The following is a 15,607-nucleotide window of genomic DNA, read 5'->3' as shown; positions in this document are numbered from 1 at the left end:
GGAAATATGATACTATTTGTTGCCCCGTCATTGGCTGAAAATATGATATTATTGGTTTCCCCATCACAGGCTAGAAACGTAATCGAAATTTGACCTAAAGTTGAAAAGATAATTGATTTGGATCAAATTAAAAAGGAATGGAATGAAAAGTATCGAAAACATTAATGAAGATTTATGAGATATGATATGCTCTATCATTCTTGAGTAGCCATATTTCTATTGATATTTGATATTCATATTTATACTAATTATTCGAGCAATATTGATAGCCGGTTTGTGACTTCATGATGTGTGCAATATTTTCTTGTGGTTTTCAAACTTATATTATTATTATATTAATGTAGATGTGTAGAAATTTTTACTGGGCTATAAAGCTCATCATCTCTTCTTCTTTTTCTTTTTTAGAGTCGCAGGATGCATAGTTTCGGATAGGTTGGGCACAGAGTTCGAGTATCAGAGTCTTCAGATAGTTAGTTAGTTTATTTTGATACCAATAAACATTGAAAGTTTCTATATATGAACTAGTTTGATTATTTGGATATGTTGGATTTATCTATTTGGATTAATTAATTAATTAATTGCGGAGTTATCGGATTTTTGTTCATTTTAGGCCTTGCCTGATTCTTAGGGCACTGCTCTAGGGCTCATATGGTCATGTCACGTACTAGATCCGGGTGCTGGGTTCGAAGCGTGACACCAAAGTAGTCCAGCTGGTTGTGCTAGTTCTGATTGGGGATGTTACCTTGTTTGTTGGAGAGAAAAAAAATGCTAGGGTGTTTCTAAATAGGTGAATCCCCATAAACACTGTTACCGCTAAAGGATTACACATGTTCAATACCTGGTCCAACCTCTGCAACTCGAGATCATCAACTGAGCATAGGAGAATTTGGCACAAAGTAAGGAAGTTGACAAAGGCCTTAACCGATGTAGGATGATCTCTACAGTCTCCTAGTTGCAATACATTGAGCCTGTGCTTTGGCATGGAGAGATTCAAGATCACAATATCACTTGCTTCACTTGCGCGGATCAAGGTTAGATAAGAATTTACAGGTCTGTCTTTAGGTGAAAAGCCATGCTTCAAGTTTGCTGATATGAAAAGCAGGATCGATATGACTATTGCTCTCCCTCTTTGCACCCTATGGAGGAGGGCAGTGAATTGTCGATACACTTGGAAAAGGAGATTGTCACCATGTCTATCTTCTTCTTGTTGGAGTTTTATCTTTAAATTTTTTTTTTCGTATCTCTTAAAATTTAGTTATTTTAAATACTTTAAAATATCCTTTTGTGAGACGTCTTTTTTAGAAGAGTTGTGACCCTTCGAAAGAAAACATTAGTTTCTAAAAAAATATGGTGTTTGTGAAACATTATGTATCTTCAGAACCATCGTGGTTTTTTGGTGTTCAAATAGAGTCTATAAATAAACTCCTCCGAGATTAATCCTAATCCAATTCAGTGTCTCTCAATGGTACATTGTCTCCCGAGAGTTTTCTCCACAGACAAAGTTCTTTCACTCTTCAAATTTCTATTTTCTATCTTTTCTTCTTTTTTGGGCAATTAAAGAAGTCGATCGGGTCAAGTCTCCCAGCAATCGTGCTTGCTAGAGGAGGATCTGGCTGAGCCAGATTGTTGTACCTTGGGGATGAGATCGTTGCAAACCTGCATATAGAAGGCAAATCACGTTCTAAGGGCAATATATATCACGCGCCTTGATCTAAATAAGCTCCTTTTTTTTTTGGTAAGTCGACATCTCACTATGAATTGCGAGTACGCCCTGAAGCATCAAAATACAAAATACGGACCAGGCCCTGCGGAATGGGGGTGTCGCCCTTCCATAAGGAGGCCCTAGAATGATGTGCTGCAAAGGAGGCGACCCAGTCCGCTATACTATTCGCCTCCCGTAATACATGTGTGACCTCGAATAAGTCGAGTCCCTCCAAAAGGCAACCAGTATCCCAAACAAGTAGGTGTAGCTCTGGCCTAACTCCACTCCTGACCCAATCGACCACTGTAGCTGAATCACCCTCTAATAGTATCCACCGAGCCCCCAAGTGTGCTCTAGCATGAACGAAGCCCTCCCACGTCGCACGCAGCTCTGCCACTGGGACCGACTCATCAAATATACGCCATACCCCTGCCTCGATCAACCTAGACTCCTAGTTCCTGATCACAAAGCCTAAAGCACAACACCTGCCACTCTTCGAGACGTTGCTATCAAAATTCACCTCGAGGAAGTCAGAAGGGTGGGGGCTCCTAGGTTACCATGGGTACTATTGCATGCCTGGTCGCTACAAGAGTCGAAGGAGGGGCCCAGATGTCCCTATCATCCCTAAGTGGGATCTCAGCTATAGCGCGCACTAGCTTGTCTGCCTGTGCAAGTGCTCTATCCACCACTAATGTCGGGTAGAATTTTCTACCCTCAAATATCCTTGCATTCCTATCCAACCATATGTGTTATGCGATATAAGCCCATATAGCAGCCAAGACAAGCTCTTTTCAATCTTTTGAATGTATTTTAGTGAATTAATTTTTTATCAAATAATGATATAGCAATTTCTGGGCAATAGTTTCTCCAACAGTCTAAGAACGTGATTTTGATTACACTAGAAATAGCTATTTAATGGTTTATCAAATTTAGTTCAGTTGTATAAGGCTAAATTTGGTTTTAATTATATAGAATTAGAAAGATGTTAAAGTTTTTTTTTTTTCTCTCTACAAAAATCAATCCTTTTAGAAAGTCATATTGTTTTGAATATTGTATAAACAGATTTTTTGCAGCATTAAAAACCATACAAAAATTTTCCATAGATTTGAAATATTTATAGAATTTTTCTGCAACTTTAATGTCTATGCACTAATTTTCTACAGATTAAAAAAAATCTCTGTAGAAAATTACTCTAGCTTTGAAATCCATGCAGATTTTCTACAGTATTAAAGTTTGTTCAATCTATTTTCTGAAACTTTTAATTTCTCTGCAGAATTTTCTGCATCTTTAAAATTTATGCAGAAATTTTCTGCATTTTAAAAAGATATAAAAAAATATTGATGCTTTAAAAACTATGCATATTATTAGTTGTTCTCAAAATATATATTACTGCTTTGATAAACGTCCAAAAATTACAAAGTTACATTACTTGATATATTTCTTAGTGTGGCTATTTAATTTTATTGATATTATTGTTCTTTATTGTATTAATTTCAAAATCTAGAATCTAATGCAGAACTTTATAAATCAAAAGAGTACTAATAAAAAATGAACCGGCATATCCAAATTGTCATTAATTTGTAAGACAACTCAAAATAAGTAATGTTATTTTCTTAAAATTTGTCAAGTTTGAGAAAAACTTGGCAGATCATTTAACCAAAGATTTGTCTAGGAGTGGAGTCCTAGATTCATCGAGAGGGATGAGGCTTAAGCCCCCTATTTGGTTACCGACAGTGGATACCCAACCTCCGTGATTGGAGATTCTATAAAAAAGATTCAATATAGTAGAAACGAAATTGATTGAGAGATCGTATCATAGCACATTTTTGGAGTATATGTCATCCCATCTATATGATGGGTGCTCTTATCAGTGACAAAAATATATATGGAAAAGGTTGAGTTATACTCTTAATAAATCCAAGATAGAAAATCTACAGAGTATTAGGTCACAAATACCCTTGAAAGACTTACTTATGTGAGAAGTGTCGTATATGCCGTGACTAGAGGTTTGGGCTTACCCTAATAAACTTCTCATGAAAAATCAAGATACTAAGGGCAAGATTTTTAAATGACACTAACCGCATAAAGACCCAACTGATCTATTAGTGTGTGTGATAAATAAAAGTCTGAGTCAAAGGACCTAGTTCAAGGTTTAATCCACTACGGTTCATTTAAATAGATACTATCAACACTAAATGAGGCTCAAGTCCAAACAATACCTCACCCATTGTACAATATAAATTGCCCAGATATTCATTCTACTTTAGGATTTTTTTAAAAAAAAATTAAATCTTTTATGGGGGATTGTTGGAGTTTTATCTTAAAAAAAATTAAATTTTCTTATCTCTTAAACTTCAGTTGTTTTAAATGCTTTAAAATACTTTTTTTATGAGACGCCTCTTTTAGAAGAGTTGTGACTCTTCGAAAGAGAACATTGGTTTTTGAAAAGATACATTGTTTCTGAAATATTACATATCTTTAGAACTATCGCGTCTCTTTGATGTTCGGATGGAGTTTATAAATAGACTCCTTCGAGATTAATCCTAATCTAATCCAATCTCTCTCGCTGGTACTCTGTCTCCCTAGAGTTTCTTCCATAGACAAAAAGTTCTTTTATTCTTCAACATTTTGTTTTATACCTTTTCTTCTTTTTTAGGCAACTGAAGGGTCAATCGGATCAAGCTTTTTAGCAATCATGCTCGTTAGAGGAGAATCGGGTTGAGCTGAGTTGTTGTACCTTGGGGACGAGATCACCGCAAACCTGCACATAGAGGGCAAACACATTCTTAGAGCAGTATTTATCACACACCTTGATTCAGGCAAGCACTTTTCAATCTTCTGATTTTATTTTAGTAAATTATTTTTATATAAAATAATAATATAGCAATTTTTAGGCAATAGTTTCTCCAACACTTCTTTCATCCACTCTTTGTTGTTCATGAGTGCCAGTTATGGTTTGTTAGAAGTCCCTTCCTCTACTCTTTCTGTTTTGCTGTAGACTCTATCAGTGGGAACTAGTAGTTTTGGTGCAGGATGTGTGGCCGATGCTGTTATGGACACAAGACTATGCATCCATCATTAAACTTTAATCAACTTAAATTAAAATAATCCCATTGAGCACATTGCTTTTGCAAGATCAAGAAGGCAATTTTAAACAAACAGTCTTGCACACTACCAAGACAGAGGGGGGAAAGTTTTGCCTTATGGCCTTTCAGCTTCTTTGTTTATATATTAATGACATGGGGATACCCTTCTACCATTCAGACATAGAAGTCGCCTTAACACACATCTATTATGAGGCAAGAACCTAAATAAATTAACTGGATAACGTATATGGAATAGAAATTGCTACTTTGCCAAATGAGCTCAGTGCTCTCTCAAAACAATCCTTTTCATTAACAACAAGAGTATATGGAGCTGGAGATTTCATCCAGCTTTTCAAAATTTAAAAAGAAACCCCCTTTCACAGCCTGAATGAGCAGGTGGACCGTCAGCAAATGCTTCCTTGTTTTTGCTATCATTTGAGAGTGTTACATGCGGCACAAATATCACAGGAAAAAGATGAAATAGAAAACTTATCATCCTCGCAATTAATTTCTTTGGCGAAATGATTTATAAACACCAAACATCAACAAGAAAATTAAAGCATTTGCATAAGAATGTCATATTCCCGAAGAAATTAAGAAATATTCAATTTTTATTAACCGACAAGGCGAACTCAATCGGATAATAGAAGGAAAAGCTCAAAGAAACAATAATATCGCATTAAATAGGAACTAAAGCCATGGAGACGGATCTAAATTTCGAAATACCAAAGCCTCCAGTCATGACATCCTCGGGAAAACTGAAACCCTAGGGCACATCTAACGAGAGGCCTAGAGGATTGGAATCTCCCGGGAATGCCGTGGTCGCCATGGGATGGAAGAAGGAGAAGACGGTGGAGAGGCGAAGAAAGAAGACGGTGGGCGAGTGGAACACTTTAGCCATTCTCGGATTTTCTTTGGTTTTGAAGGAAGAGGGGGGGGGGGGGGGGGGGGGGGGGTTATATCAAGGACAATTACTTCTTCTTCTTCGTCGTCGTCTTCTTCCTCCTCCTCTTCCTCCTCTTCTTCTTCTTCTTTTATTTTTTTTTTTAAAAACGGTATTTTAAATTACTCTAACGTGAGTACATCCAGCCAAGTCATAAGAAAGTAAAGAGTATAAGGGAATGAGAATATCTACGGCAGACATCCAAAGAAATTTTCCAGAATGTCGAGCTATAAAGAAGGTAGCCTAGTCTGCAGCCCTGTTTGCCTCCCGAAACATATATACAATTCTAATAATCGCACATCTCCTAAACCAACCTTCTGATATCCCGGATGAGTGGGCGGCCGTCCTCGTACCTGTCCACGCCCCAAATCCAATCAAGCACCAAGAAAGAATCCCCTTCAAGATGCACTCGCTCAGCACGAAGAACCTGCCTCGCATAAGACAACCCCTCCCAGGCCGCCCGAAGCTCCGCCCCAACAACCGTGAGGCCTGGCGTGCAACGCCCACCTGCTGTGACCAACCTGCCCAGATAGTCTCTGATCACAAAACCAACACCTCCTGATACATCATCCGCCGATACACTACCATCAAAGTTCACTTTGAGATAACTAGGGGGTTGGGGCACCCAAGAGACAAAGGCAAACTTAGGCGCTGTGACAACGGTACGAGTGCGCTAGATGTCCCTAGTCATCCCAGAAGAAAACATGACAGTAGCAGCGGCGAACTCCCCCGCATGCAGCATGGCTCTCTCTGCCACCAATCTCGGTGAGGACCCCCTGCCCTCGAAAATACCGGCGTTCCTGTCTAGCCAAATATTGTATGCCAAGTATGCTCTATGGATCCCCTCAGCAGCCGAACTGGGACTTCGCACGGAAGCTCTCAACAGCTGAATCAAAACCTGCGCAGACTCGGCTGAGTGGGGAAGCGGCGCAGGTACCCACCTCCATATCTCCCTGGCCTCGGGACACTGCAAAAGAACATGGTCACTGGTCTCCTCGATATCCGTGCACAGCTCACAGCACTGCGTAACCCACACACCTCGCCTGGCAAGCAGGCTCCTGGTCGGTAGGCATCCCCATGCTACCTTCCAGATAAAGAGCGCCACATGCGGGTGAATCTGTATTCTCCAAATCCAACCTCCATTAATCTGCCTAACTGGCTCCCTCCCGATCAGTGTGTAGAGATCCCTAGCCCGCACTCCCGATTGCCCCGATGGCAACCATACCAACCTGTCTGACTCCTCTTGGGCAGAAATCGGTAGAGCCAATACTCTATCTGCCAGCTGCTCTCCAAACACCTCTCGGACCACCCCGTCCCTCCATTGACCCCCATCTGGGTCCAACAAGTCACTGACCCTGCATCCTTAGTTATTAGCTATATACAAAGCCGGCAAAGGGTGCCGACTTTAATTTCAATGTGCTTGCTTGGAGAAAATTATTCTCGATCCCGGAACAAAACTTAGTCAGGTTGCAGACTATTCTTATGGGGTATATCAAGAAAAGTTACATGAATGCCCTAAGTTATTAGCTATATACAAAAGTCGGCAATCTTGCTTGCTCTACCACTTTACAAAAGTCGGCAACTTTAGCGCCCAGGTTTTTTCTTATTTCTTGGCAGCCCCCACCCAGCTATTTAAAGGTGAACTTCGATAGCAATGGAACAGGAGCTGGGGCAGGAGCGGTGTGGACTTTGTGATCAGAGGTCGCGACTTACAGCTGATTATTGCAGGCGGGAGACAAACTAATGGGCTTTCAGCTATAGGGGTGGAGCTCAAAGCAGCATAGGAGGGTATCTCCTACACGAGACGGAGGTTGAGGGTTGAGTGCATCATCCTAGTAGGAGATTCGGCCATAGCGATCGATTAGATACGAGAGGAGGGATGGAAAGGGGATAGGAGCCCCCTGCTTTGTGACATACGGCTGATGCTGAGAGACTGTAGCATCTTTCAGGCAGTGCACGTATACCAAGAGGCGAATAGGGCCGCAGACTGGGTTGTCTTCTACGCTGCGTAGCACTTTGGAGAGATACTTTGGCCACACCAGGCCCCCCCACCTGAGCCAGGTTGTAGCCCTTGATTCTGCTGGCTACTCCAATAGCCGTTGTACCAAAAAGAAAAAAACACCTCAAGAGATTTTCATTATATATAATGGATATTAAAAAAATAGTTTTAGATTTTGGATTAAAACTTAAAGAATTTTTTGCATGTATACCTTCTTAAATATATGAAATTACATGAATACCCTCATAAAATTACTATTTTTATGTATATCTTTCTTTTTTTTCTTTTCTGGCATATGTACTCGTACCATCAAATGTCATTACAAAATAAACAGTTTAAAACTAAAATGACTAAAATACCCTTGTGAGTAGATATGCAAGAAAAAGTATAAGGGTATATACACAAATAACAATTTTACGCGGATATTCATATAATTTATCATATTTAGAAGGTAAACATTCACAAAAATTATTAAAGAAAGATCAAAACTTGGTTGAAACTTGTTGAGTCTTTTATTATTCAGTTAGATCAACAAGTCAAAAACTATAGATCTATATTGTCAATTTTTTTTTAAAATTATGTCTCGGTCAAGTTGGAATATTAGGTAATCATTTTGCTAATTCTATTTTTTATTTAATTTTGTTATAATTATCATTATTGAGTCTACGACATTATATATTTTTTATTATTTTAAGAGATTAAAGCATATCAAATTTAAATTAATTATAGATGTTTAGATTAGTAAAATATTTTTTAGTAATTTATAAATATTGAGTTGTTTGTTTTCGAGGCGAGAACTTCATAAAAGCAGCATGATTCATTCTATAAGAGTTGATATTAATATGAGATCAATTGACATGATAATATTAATCTTTGTTTGCTATCTTTTTTTAGTAAAAATAATTAAATTATCTTTACTAAATTTTGATCATTTTTTATTGAATTTTGTAAGTGTATACCCTCCAAAATATGCGTAATTGTATGAATATCCTTTCAAAGTTGTTACCTGCATGTGTATCCTTATAAAGTGTTTTTTTTTTTTTTTTTTGCGCATCTACCTGTAAAAATAATTCAGTATTTTGATTTTAAATCGATTATTTTTTAACAGCATTAGATAGTATGGATACATATGTAAAAAAATAAAAAAAAAGATATACATGCAAAATAAGTATTTTATGAGGATATACATGTAAATAGCAATTTTACAAAGATATTTATATAATTTTATATATTTTAGAGGGTATACAAATAAAAAACTCGAACTTAAATTACGTACAGGCCTCAAATTGGCTTGTGTAAAGTTTAGTTCCGGAGAACAAAAGAAAAGTAAAATGGTTTAATATCAAATTTCTATTTTCCTGGAATGGTATGAATTCGACAAAATTTTCTATCTTAACTTTATAAAAATTTGAGAAATGATTACTTAGAAGTATATGCATGTAAATATGAAATGATTACTGAACAGTCCCTAAGTTACTGTGAAGTCATGATGGCAGCTAACTTCAGGTTAGGCGGCCTATATTTGACCAAAATTAACCAGAACTCCTTGTTCGAGGGATTAATTACTTAGTTTCAAGATACCAACTTTGTGTAAAATCTGCAGACTACCTATTTCAACTCGTGCAAGCTGTGCGTGCAATATTAGCCATCTTTCCCTGCTTTAAAATGATATTAATTATTTGAGTTTGAGAAGATGGAATGAAATCATTTAAGAATCCAAAGCTACAAGAATCGTACAAGATCAACATTCAACACTAGAGAACCACTTGATGCAAATTGAGCTTGGTCTTTATATAATCTTCAAGATAACTAGAGTTAATATTTTGGGATCCTATGTACAAAGAAACCAACTTCCGTATCCAAATCTTATTTTCTACATTTTTGACAAGGCGATCAAAGATTAATCATATTAATCCCATCATATCTTCTCTCAAAGAGATGTGTGCACGCGCGCGCGCCCACACACACACACACACACACACACACACACACAGAGAGAGAGAGAGAGAGAGAGAGAGAGAGAGAGAGAGACCTTATAATATCTAAAAGATGACCAAGCACCCTAATATCACAGATCATCCAGCACACTTAATTCATAATTTATCTACAAATACAGCAACAAGCTTCCAAATTAAGGTCGACTGCAAAAGGATCTTACTCCTGTCCTCATTCAACATTTACAATATTATAATAGCAAACCACACATTAACAGAAAAACTTAAGATGTGGCATTGCAATTTTTAGCAGGTGTATTTGCATACTTCCACTGGTAATGTTCTGAAAAACCAAAGGCATTAGAACCCGCCACCTCTTCTTCATTCACTGCATTGGATATTTCCTTCAAGTCCTCTTTTGTGAGCTTCAGCTTCAAAGAACCTATATTAGCATCTAGGTTTTTGATCTTGCTCGTTCCTGAAAATATTGAAGTTGAAAGTGATCTATGCAGTCTAGTAGTGATAGTATGCTGAAATTTAGAATTTTTCAAAATCAATGGCTGCACCTGTTCGAGTTGTCTACGTACCTCTTCACAAGGGGGATCAAGCCATACATAGTTCTTTTAATTTTTGAAAATCGCAGCGAAAAAATCGAATTAAACATTTTAATTCTAGCATGCATAAGAAATCAAATCTCAAAATACCACTACTAGAACTCATGATTAATATGCCGGGATCGTTTAAACGATTATGCTAAAAGCTTGCATAATTAATATCAAATCTGAAATGAAATTAATTAAGTTCTAAACTTAACTAATCTATGATCCAACTAATCTTCGAATGCCCATCGAATAGGCTCTGAAAATTATTCTGTGAGAAGCCCCAAAATAGGTTTAACCCTTGGGGATTGGATCCTATAAGATTTAACTCTGGATCTAGATTAATACCTTTACGAAATCAGAAGGTAATGGATCTGATGCTCGAGCTCCATAGCCACACAGTCATCTGGCCTCTACGAGTAATCCATGCGAAGCTCCTGGAGAGATCCAATCCCATGGAAGTGCTAGCTTGCGCAGGATCCTTTGTTGCTGAAATTCGATCTTTCCGACACTATCAACTTTTGATTTGCCTTCTTGGAAGATTTTGGAGGAATGGTTTGTAGGAATTAAAGAGGACTTAGATCTGATCTAAAATCTCTTTTCAGGGATCCCTATCAGCTATGGCAAGATGAACTTAGAGGAGGAAGAAATGGCGAGATGGACAAGGCTGAATTTCAAGGTGTTGGCGACACAAGGAGATCATCCTTTTAATGGCACGCCATTTGATCATTTGAATTCGAAATTCAAATAAAAATCTGGTATCTTATTGGTGCATGAAGGGGTTGGTTGTAACAAGATAGATCCTATCTTGTTTGAATTCAAAATTCAAACAATAAATGGTTCATGCGAGTGAGATAAGATCGAAATGGATGGTGCTGACTTTTCTATTCAATTTTAATTCGAAATTCCCATTGATAATTTTCAAAATTCCACTCGCCATATCCTCATTTAGTTGGTGGATGAATGAGCCATCTGATTCATAGTTTCCATATGACTTAATGTTTGAATTCAAAATTCAAACTCAACTCATGTCGCCACCGATTTGAAGCATGCTTCACTCATGCGCCACGAAGTAATTAGGTTTGACACTTATCATGAGATCTTATCTCATGTTTCCCCTTCCAGATGGTTTCCATGTGTCCCATGGCACCATTAATAATTTAAATTAATTTTTAATCAAATTAAAATTTAATTCATGGCGCCATGCATGAGCATGTGACATGTGAATTTCGAGATCCGAACAATTCAGATCAAACCTATTTAATTCGATCAAATCCTAACAATTAGGAAAGTCCAATCTCCTTGGGTTGAACCTAATCCAATTAGGTCAAACCCTAATTAAGCACAAATTGAATCTAATTCAATTTGGTCAACTTAAGTCCTCTTGGTTCAGACCTAATCCAATCAAGTCAAAACCCTGATTGAGCCCAAAATTGAATCCAATTCAATTTGGCTCATCCTTAGTCCAATTATTCAATCAAATTGAGTTTATTATTAATTTAATTACTAATCAATCCTCCAATAATTACTTTAATTATTTTATAAGATAATTTGCCAATCGAATTGACCAAATTATCCCTAAATGATTCTTAATCATCCATCAGCCATTTTGATCAATCAAGAAACTTCTATGCATGTGACCTCATAGGTTCGAACCTAAGCCGGTAGTACATGAACGACTTCCTGCACTAATCGACGTGACCATCTAGCAGTGGTACCCGACGTCCGGATAAGCCGAATATATGCGAAGCAAATATTTTGAAACCCTGGATTATGGTTACTATATAATTCATCCCTTTGAATCCTAATGCTAGGATGACCCCAGAATTCTGTCAACTCTCTAATCAGTACATCCACTATGTGATCAACTTTAGAAATCCCGTGACTCATCACAAGGATTATCCTGGCCAAGGTTTTGCTAAATTGAACATAAAGCATTATCTCCTGTTTTCAGGAGGAATCAATTCCATCTTGACTCACGCACCGATTTTGCAAGTACTTGACTGCACCCAGTAACCTTCCACCCCAGAATTAGAAATTCTGCTAGTTCAGTACCAAAGTACAGTGAGTTGCTTGCTAATCACTATGGTGATCTCAGGTTTGAGGGATACTTACACCCATATCTACTCGGAACATCTCTTGATAGTAGAGCATTTCGCAATTGGTCACGTTCAGTGAAATGTACTACTATACTTTACCTGTGTGACATATTAGTGTCTCCACACTTCTTGGTTAAGAGGACAACCAACGTATATGTCACACAACGACCTAATCTCGATAATGCTGTCGTCCTAGTAACAGTATATCATTTGGTCGCGAATAGGTTTAAGGACTTGAAGATAAATCCTCCTTTATCATAAAATAAGTCCTAAGGACTTCATGATATATATAAGAGTTCATTTGAAGATGTACAATGAAATGATGAATAATGCCAAATAACACTTTATTAATTTGTCAATTCACTTACAAAATTCAATCATCAATATGCTAACGATTGACACTTGGGATACAAATCCCAACAAAAGTTACATGATAAAATGTTGTCATACAAAGGCATGCACATATGGAATCCAACATATGTCCTCGGTGCTTCATATTTTGCTTAGGTTGGATACAAGAGTGTTTTATTTGTTTAAGCATCAATGATATTGGTAAGCTTATTAAGGCTGCACAACGAGGATATTGACCATGCCTTTATGCATCCCAATTTTATGAAAGTTCAAATTTAAAAAAATTAGCTATTGGGGTTTCGACGCCGACCCTACATATGTGTGTGTATATACATGTGAGAAATTCTTTTCTTCTCTAGTAATCCTCATTTAGGTTATAAGCACGTATAATATAGCACTTCTTCTGACAATATTTTTATCAGACACAACCTTTTTGCTGGTTCTAATTTAGAATTGATTAGCAGAGTTTTATGTACTTTCCTTTAACAAAGATTATAAGGTTTTCTCCCTTTTGTAAATATAGTTATATTTGTCCTGCTATTTTGAACAATATATACAAGTTTAAATAAATATTTCAAGTTTTAAAAACCAATCTATCGGTAAAAATTTAAAGCCATCTCCCAGTCACATAATGCTATAGGGAGCTAGCATCATTTCGTAATAGCTCTGGGAAAGTCTTGGTCTAGTTGATATTTGTGTCCAAAAATTAAGAAACAATACTAATAGAAATAGAAAGCATCCTGATGTGTGCCAAATTTATACGATAAACTAATATTCACATAAATGCATGCTACATACTTCAGATCCAATTACTTGCCTGGGATAGGAACCACATCATCCCCTTGATGAAGAACCCAAGCAAGAGCTAGCTGAGCAGGGGTGCACTGATACTTTGCAGCTAATTTTTCTATTCGCAGGTACAGAATCTTGTTCTTTTCCAAGTTTTCTCCAGTAAACCTTGGATGTAAAGCCTAACCAATCATATGGATGCATAATGAGTAAAAACAATATTCCATTTTTCAAACATTGTACATGTTAGCATCTCAACATAAAAAAACTTTAAATATTCTTCAGAGAAAAAAGTTTCAATACAGAGGTTGTGATTATATTGAAGTTCATACCAATACACTGCCTAAAGGAATACTTTCTCCAACTCCTTTTCCACCAAAGAAACCGCGACCAAGAGGACTGTATGTAACTATTCCGATGCCAAGTTCTCTGCATTTTATAAGAAACATCATGTATTTGTGAACTTTAAGTGCATCACATCAGTCAAACTCCCCAATTGTTAAAGAATACAATGATCCAATAGTGACCAAGATAAGTTATTAGTCAAAAACTAGAATCATTTTAAGACATCCTTTGTCTTTTATTTTCTCTACTCTCTCCAGAGGAATGATGCCTGAAGGATTTCCATCATAGAGCATTATGTATGATTTTCTTTTACAACAGGTTCTAAAGGTTTTCTGAAACTAATTACAAGTCGCGCTATGAAATTATTTGTTTAATTGTCTATGTGATGCTTCTTTGCTCTTATCTTAATAACACTTAATACCAATTAGATTTTGAGCCTCTGGGCATTTTTCCAGTTGCCATGGAAAGGGATGTGGGCACTTCTATTCGTAACAAAAATTTGGTGTTCTATGAATCAACCTTATTAAACTGGATTTTAGCCTATTATACAGGGATGGGTAATTCATTCGTACACAAACCTTTTATCTTAAAAAAAAAGACAATTAAACCATGTTAAACATGATTCTAACCAGACCTGCAGAGTGGAACTATTTCTCCTTCTATATCACGAGACCAGAGAGACCACTCCATCTGGAGTGCAGTAATAGGATGAACGGCATGTGCACGCCGGATTGTGTCGGGGCTGGGTTCTGATAGCCCGATGTACTTCACTTTGCCCTCTTCCACCAACTTCTTCAGCTCCCCCATCTATCAAACACCAAAACAAATGCAGGTTCCATTGCCACAAAGAACACACACACACACACACACAAAAAAAAAATCAATTCACACAAACCATAACTTGAATCTAAAAGGTTAGTGCTTACAGTATCCTCAATTGGCACTGTCTTATCCACACGGTGCTGATAGTATAGATCAATATATTCCACACCAAGACGCTCGAGGCTTGCCTCGCAGCATGCTCGAACATATTCTGGCCGACCATTTACAACCATACCAGTCTGATCAACCCCTACAATGCCAAATTTTGTGGCCAATTGAATCTTTTCTCGGGGCAACTGCTTCAAGGCCTACAAGCAAGCATCAATTCTTTTTCACGTTTAATTCTAGTGCACAACATCTAATTCCTTCAATAAAGAGAAAAGAGATTGTAAGTTTGAACCTTTCCAATCAAGATCTCATTGGTTCCGGGTCCATAGATATCGGAGGTGTCGAAAAAGGTGATTCCCATGCTGAAGGCACGCTTGATGACGGCTATCCCATCTTCGTCGCTGAGCGGAGAATTGTATCCTCCACTGAGGCTCACGCACCCCAATCCCAGCTTGGATACCTGGACACAAGCACACAGGTCATCACAATTCACAACGGTATTAGCATTGAAAAAAAAACTAGTTTTTTTCCTTATTTTTTTAAGGAAGGATAACAGCATCTGCATCTTAAGAAACTGAATCAGAAAACATAGTAGTAATTAGAGGATAGCTTCCTAATTAGAGGTAAGAACAAATCATGCAGCATATGATTAGAAAACAAAGGAGGCATAAAAAGAAGAAGGAAGGGGAGATACCTCTAATCCCTGGGATCCCAACTTCACTCTGGGGATCATTGGTGTCTGCTCCTCCATTTGTCCACAGCCCACACTGAAGAGAACTTGGCTTTGTCCAACAATGGTAGCTTGCCTTGCCTCACCCTATTTTGGTTCT

At 37.4% G+C, this 15,607-nt stretch overlaps 1 protein-coding gene across 1 annotated transcript; it reads right to left on the bottom strand.

Annotated features, from left to right (window-relative positions):
- Positions 1-9,769: 9,769 nt before the first annotated feature.
- On the bottom strand, positions 9,770-15,607 carry LOC103708134 (perakine reductase-like). The gene is made up of 7 exons (XM_008792912.4): positions 15,472-15,607; positions 15,070-15,237; positions 14,774-14,977; positions 14,482-14,654; positions 13,835-13,931; positions 13,531-13,684; positions 9,770-10,142 (listed from the first exon to the last, which is right to left on the bottom strand). The coding sequence occupies exons 1-7, from the start codon at positions 15,526-15,528 to the stop codon at positions 9,949-9,951; spliced, it is 1,047 nt and encodes a 348-aa protein (XP_008791134.1). The 5' UTR covers positions 15,529-15,607; the 3' UTR covers positions 9,770-9,948.

Source organism: Phoenix dactylifera, chromosome 16 (assembly GCF_009389715.1).
Source record: "Phoenix dactylifera cultivar Barhee BC4 chromosome 16, palm_55x_up_171113_PBpolish2nd_filt_p, whole genome shotgun sequence".
NCBI classification, from domain to species: Eukaryota; Viridiplantae; Streptophyta; class Magnoliopsida; order Arecales; family Arecaceae; genus Phoenix; species Phoenix dactylifera.
Note: the sequence above shows the minus strand (reverse complement) of the source record. Positions and strands in the feature narration are given on the sequence as shown.

Bases quoted from the DNA above. Each gene is read 5' to 3' on its own strand.
- LOC103708134 (XM_008792912.4), bottom strand. From the start codon at position 15,528: ATGGAGGAGCAGACACCAATGATCCCCAGAGTGAAGTTGGGATCCCAG. The intron at 14,978-15,069 runs GTTCAAACTTAC...GCTTGCTTGTAG, and splicing joins ATGAGATCTTGATTGGAAAG to GCCTTGAAGCAGTTGCCCCG. The intron at 13,685-13,834 runs GTATGAACTTCA...ATGATTGGTTAG, and splicing joins TTCCTTTAGGCAGTGTATTG to GCTTTACATCCAAGGTTTAC.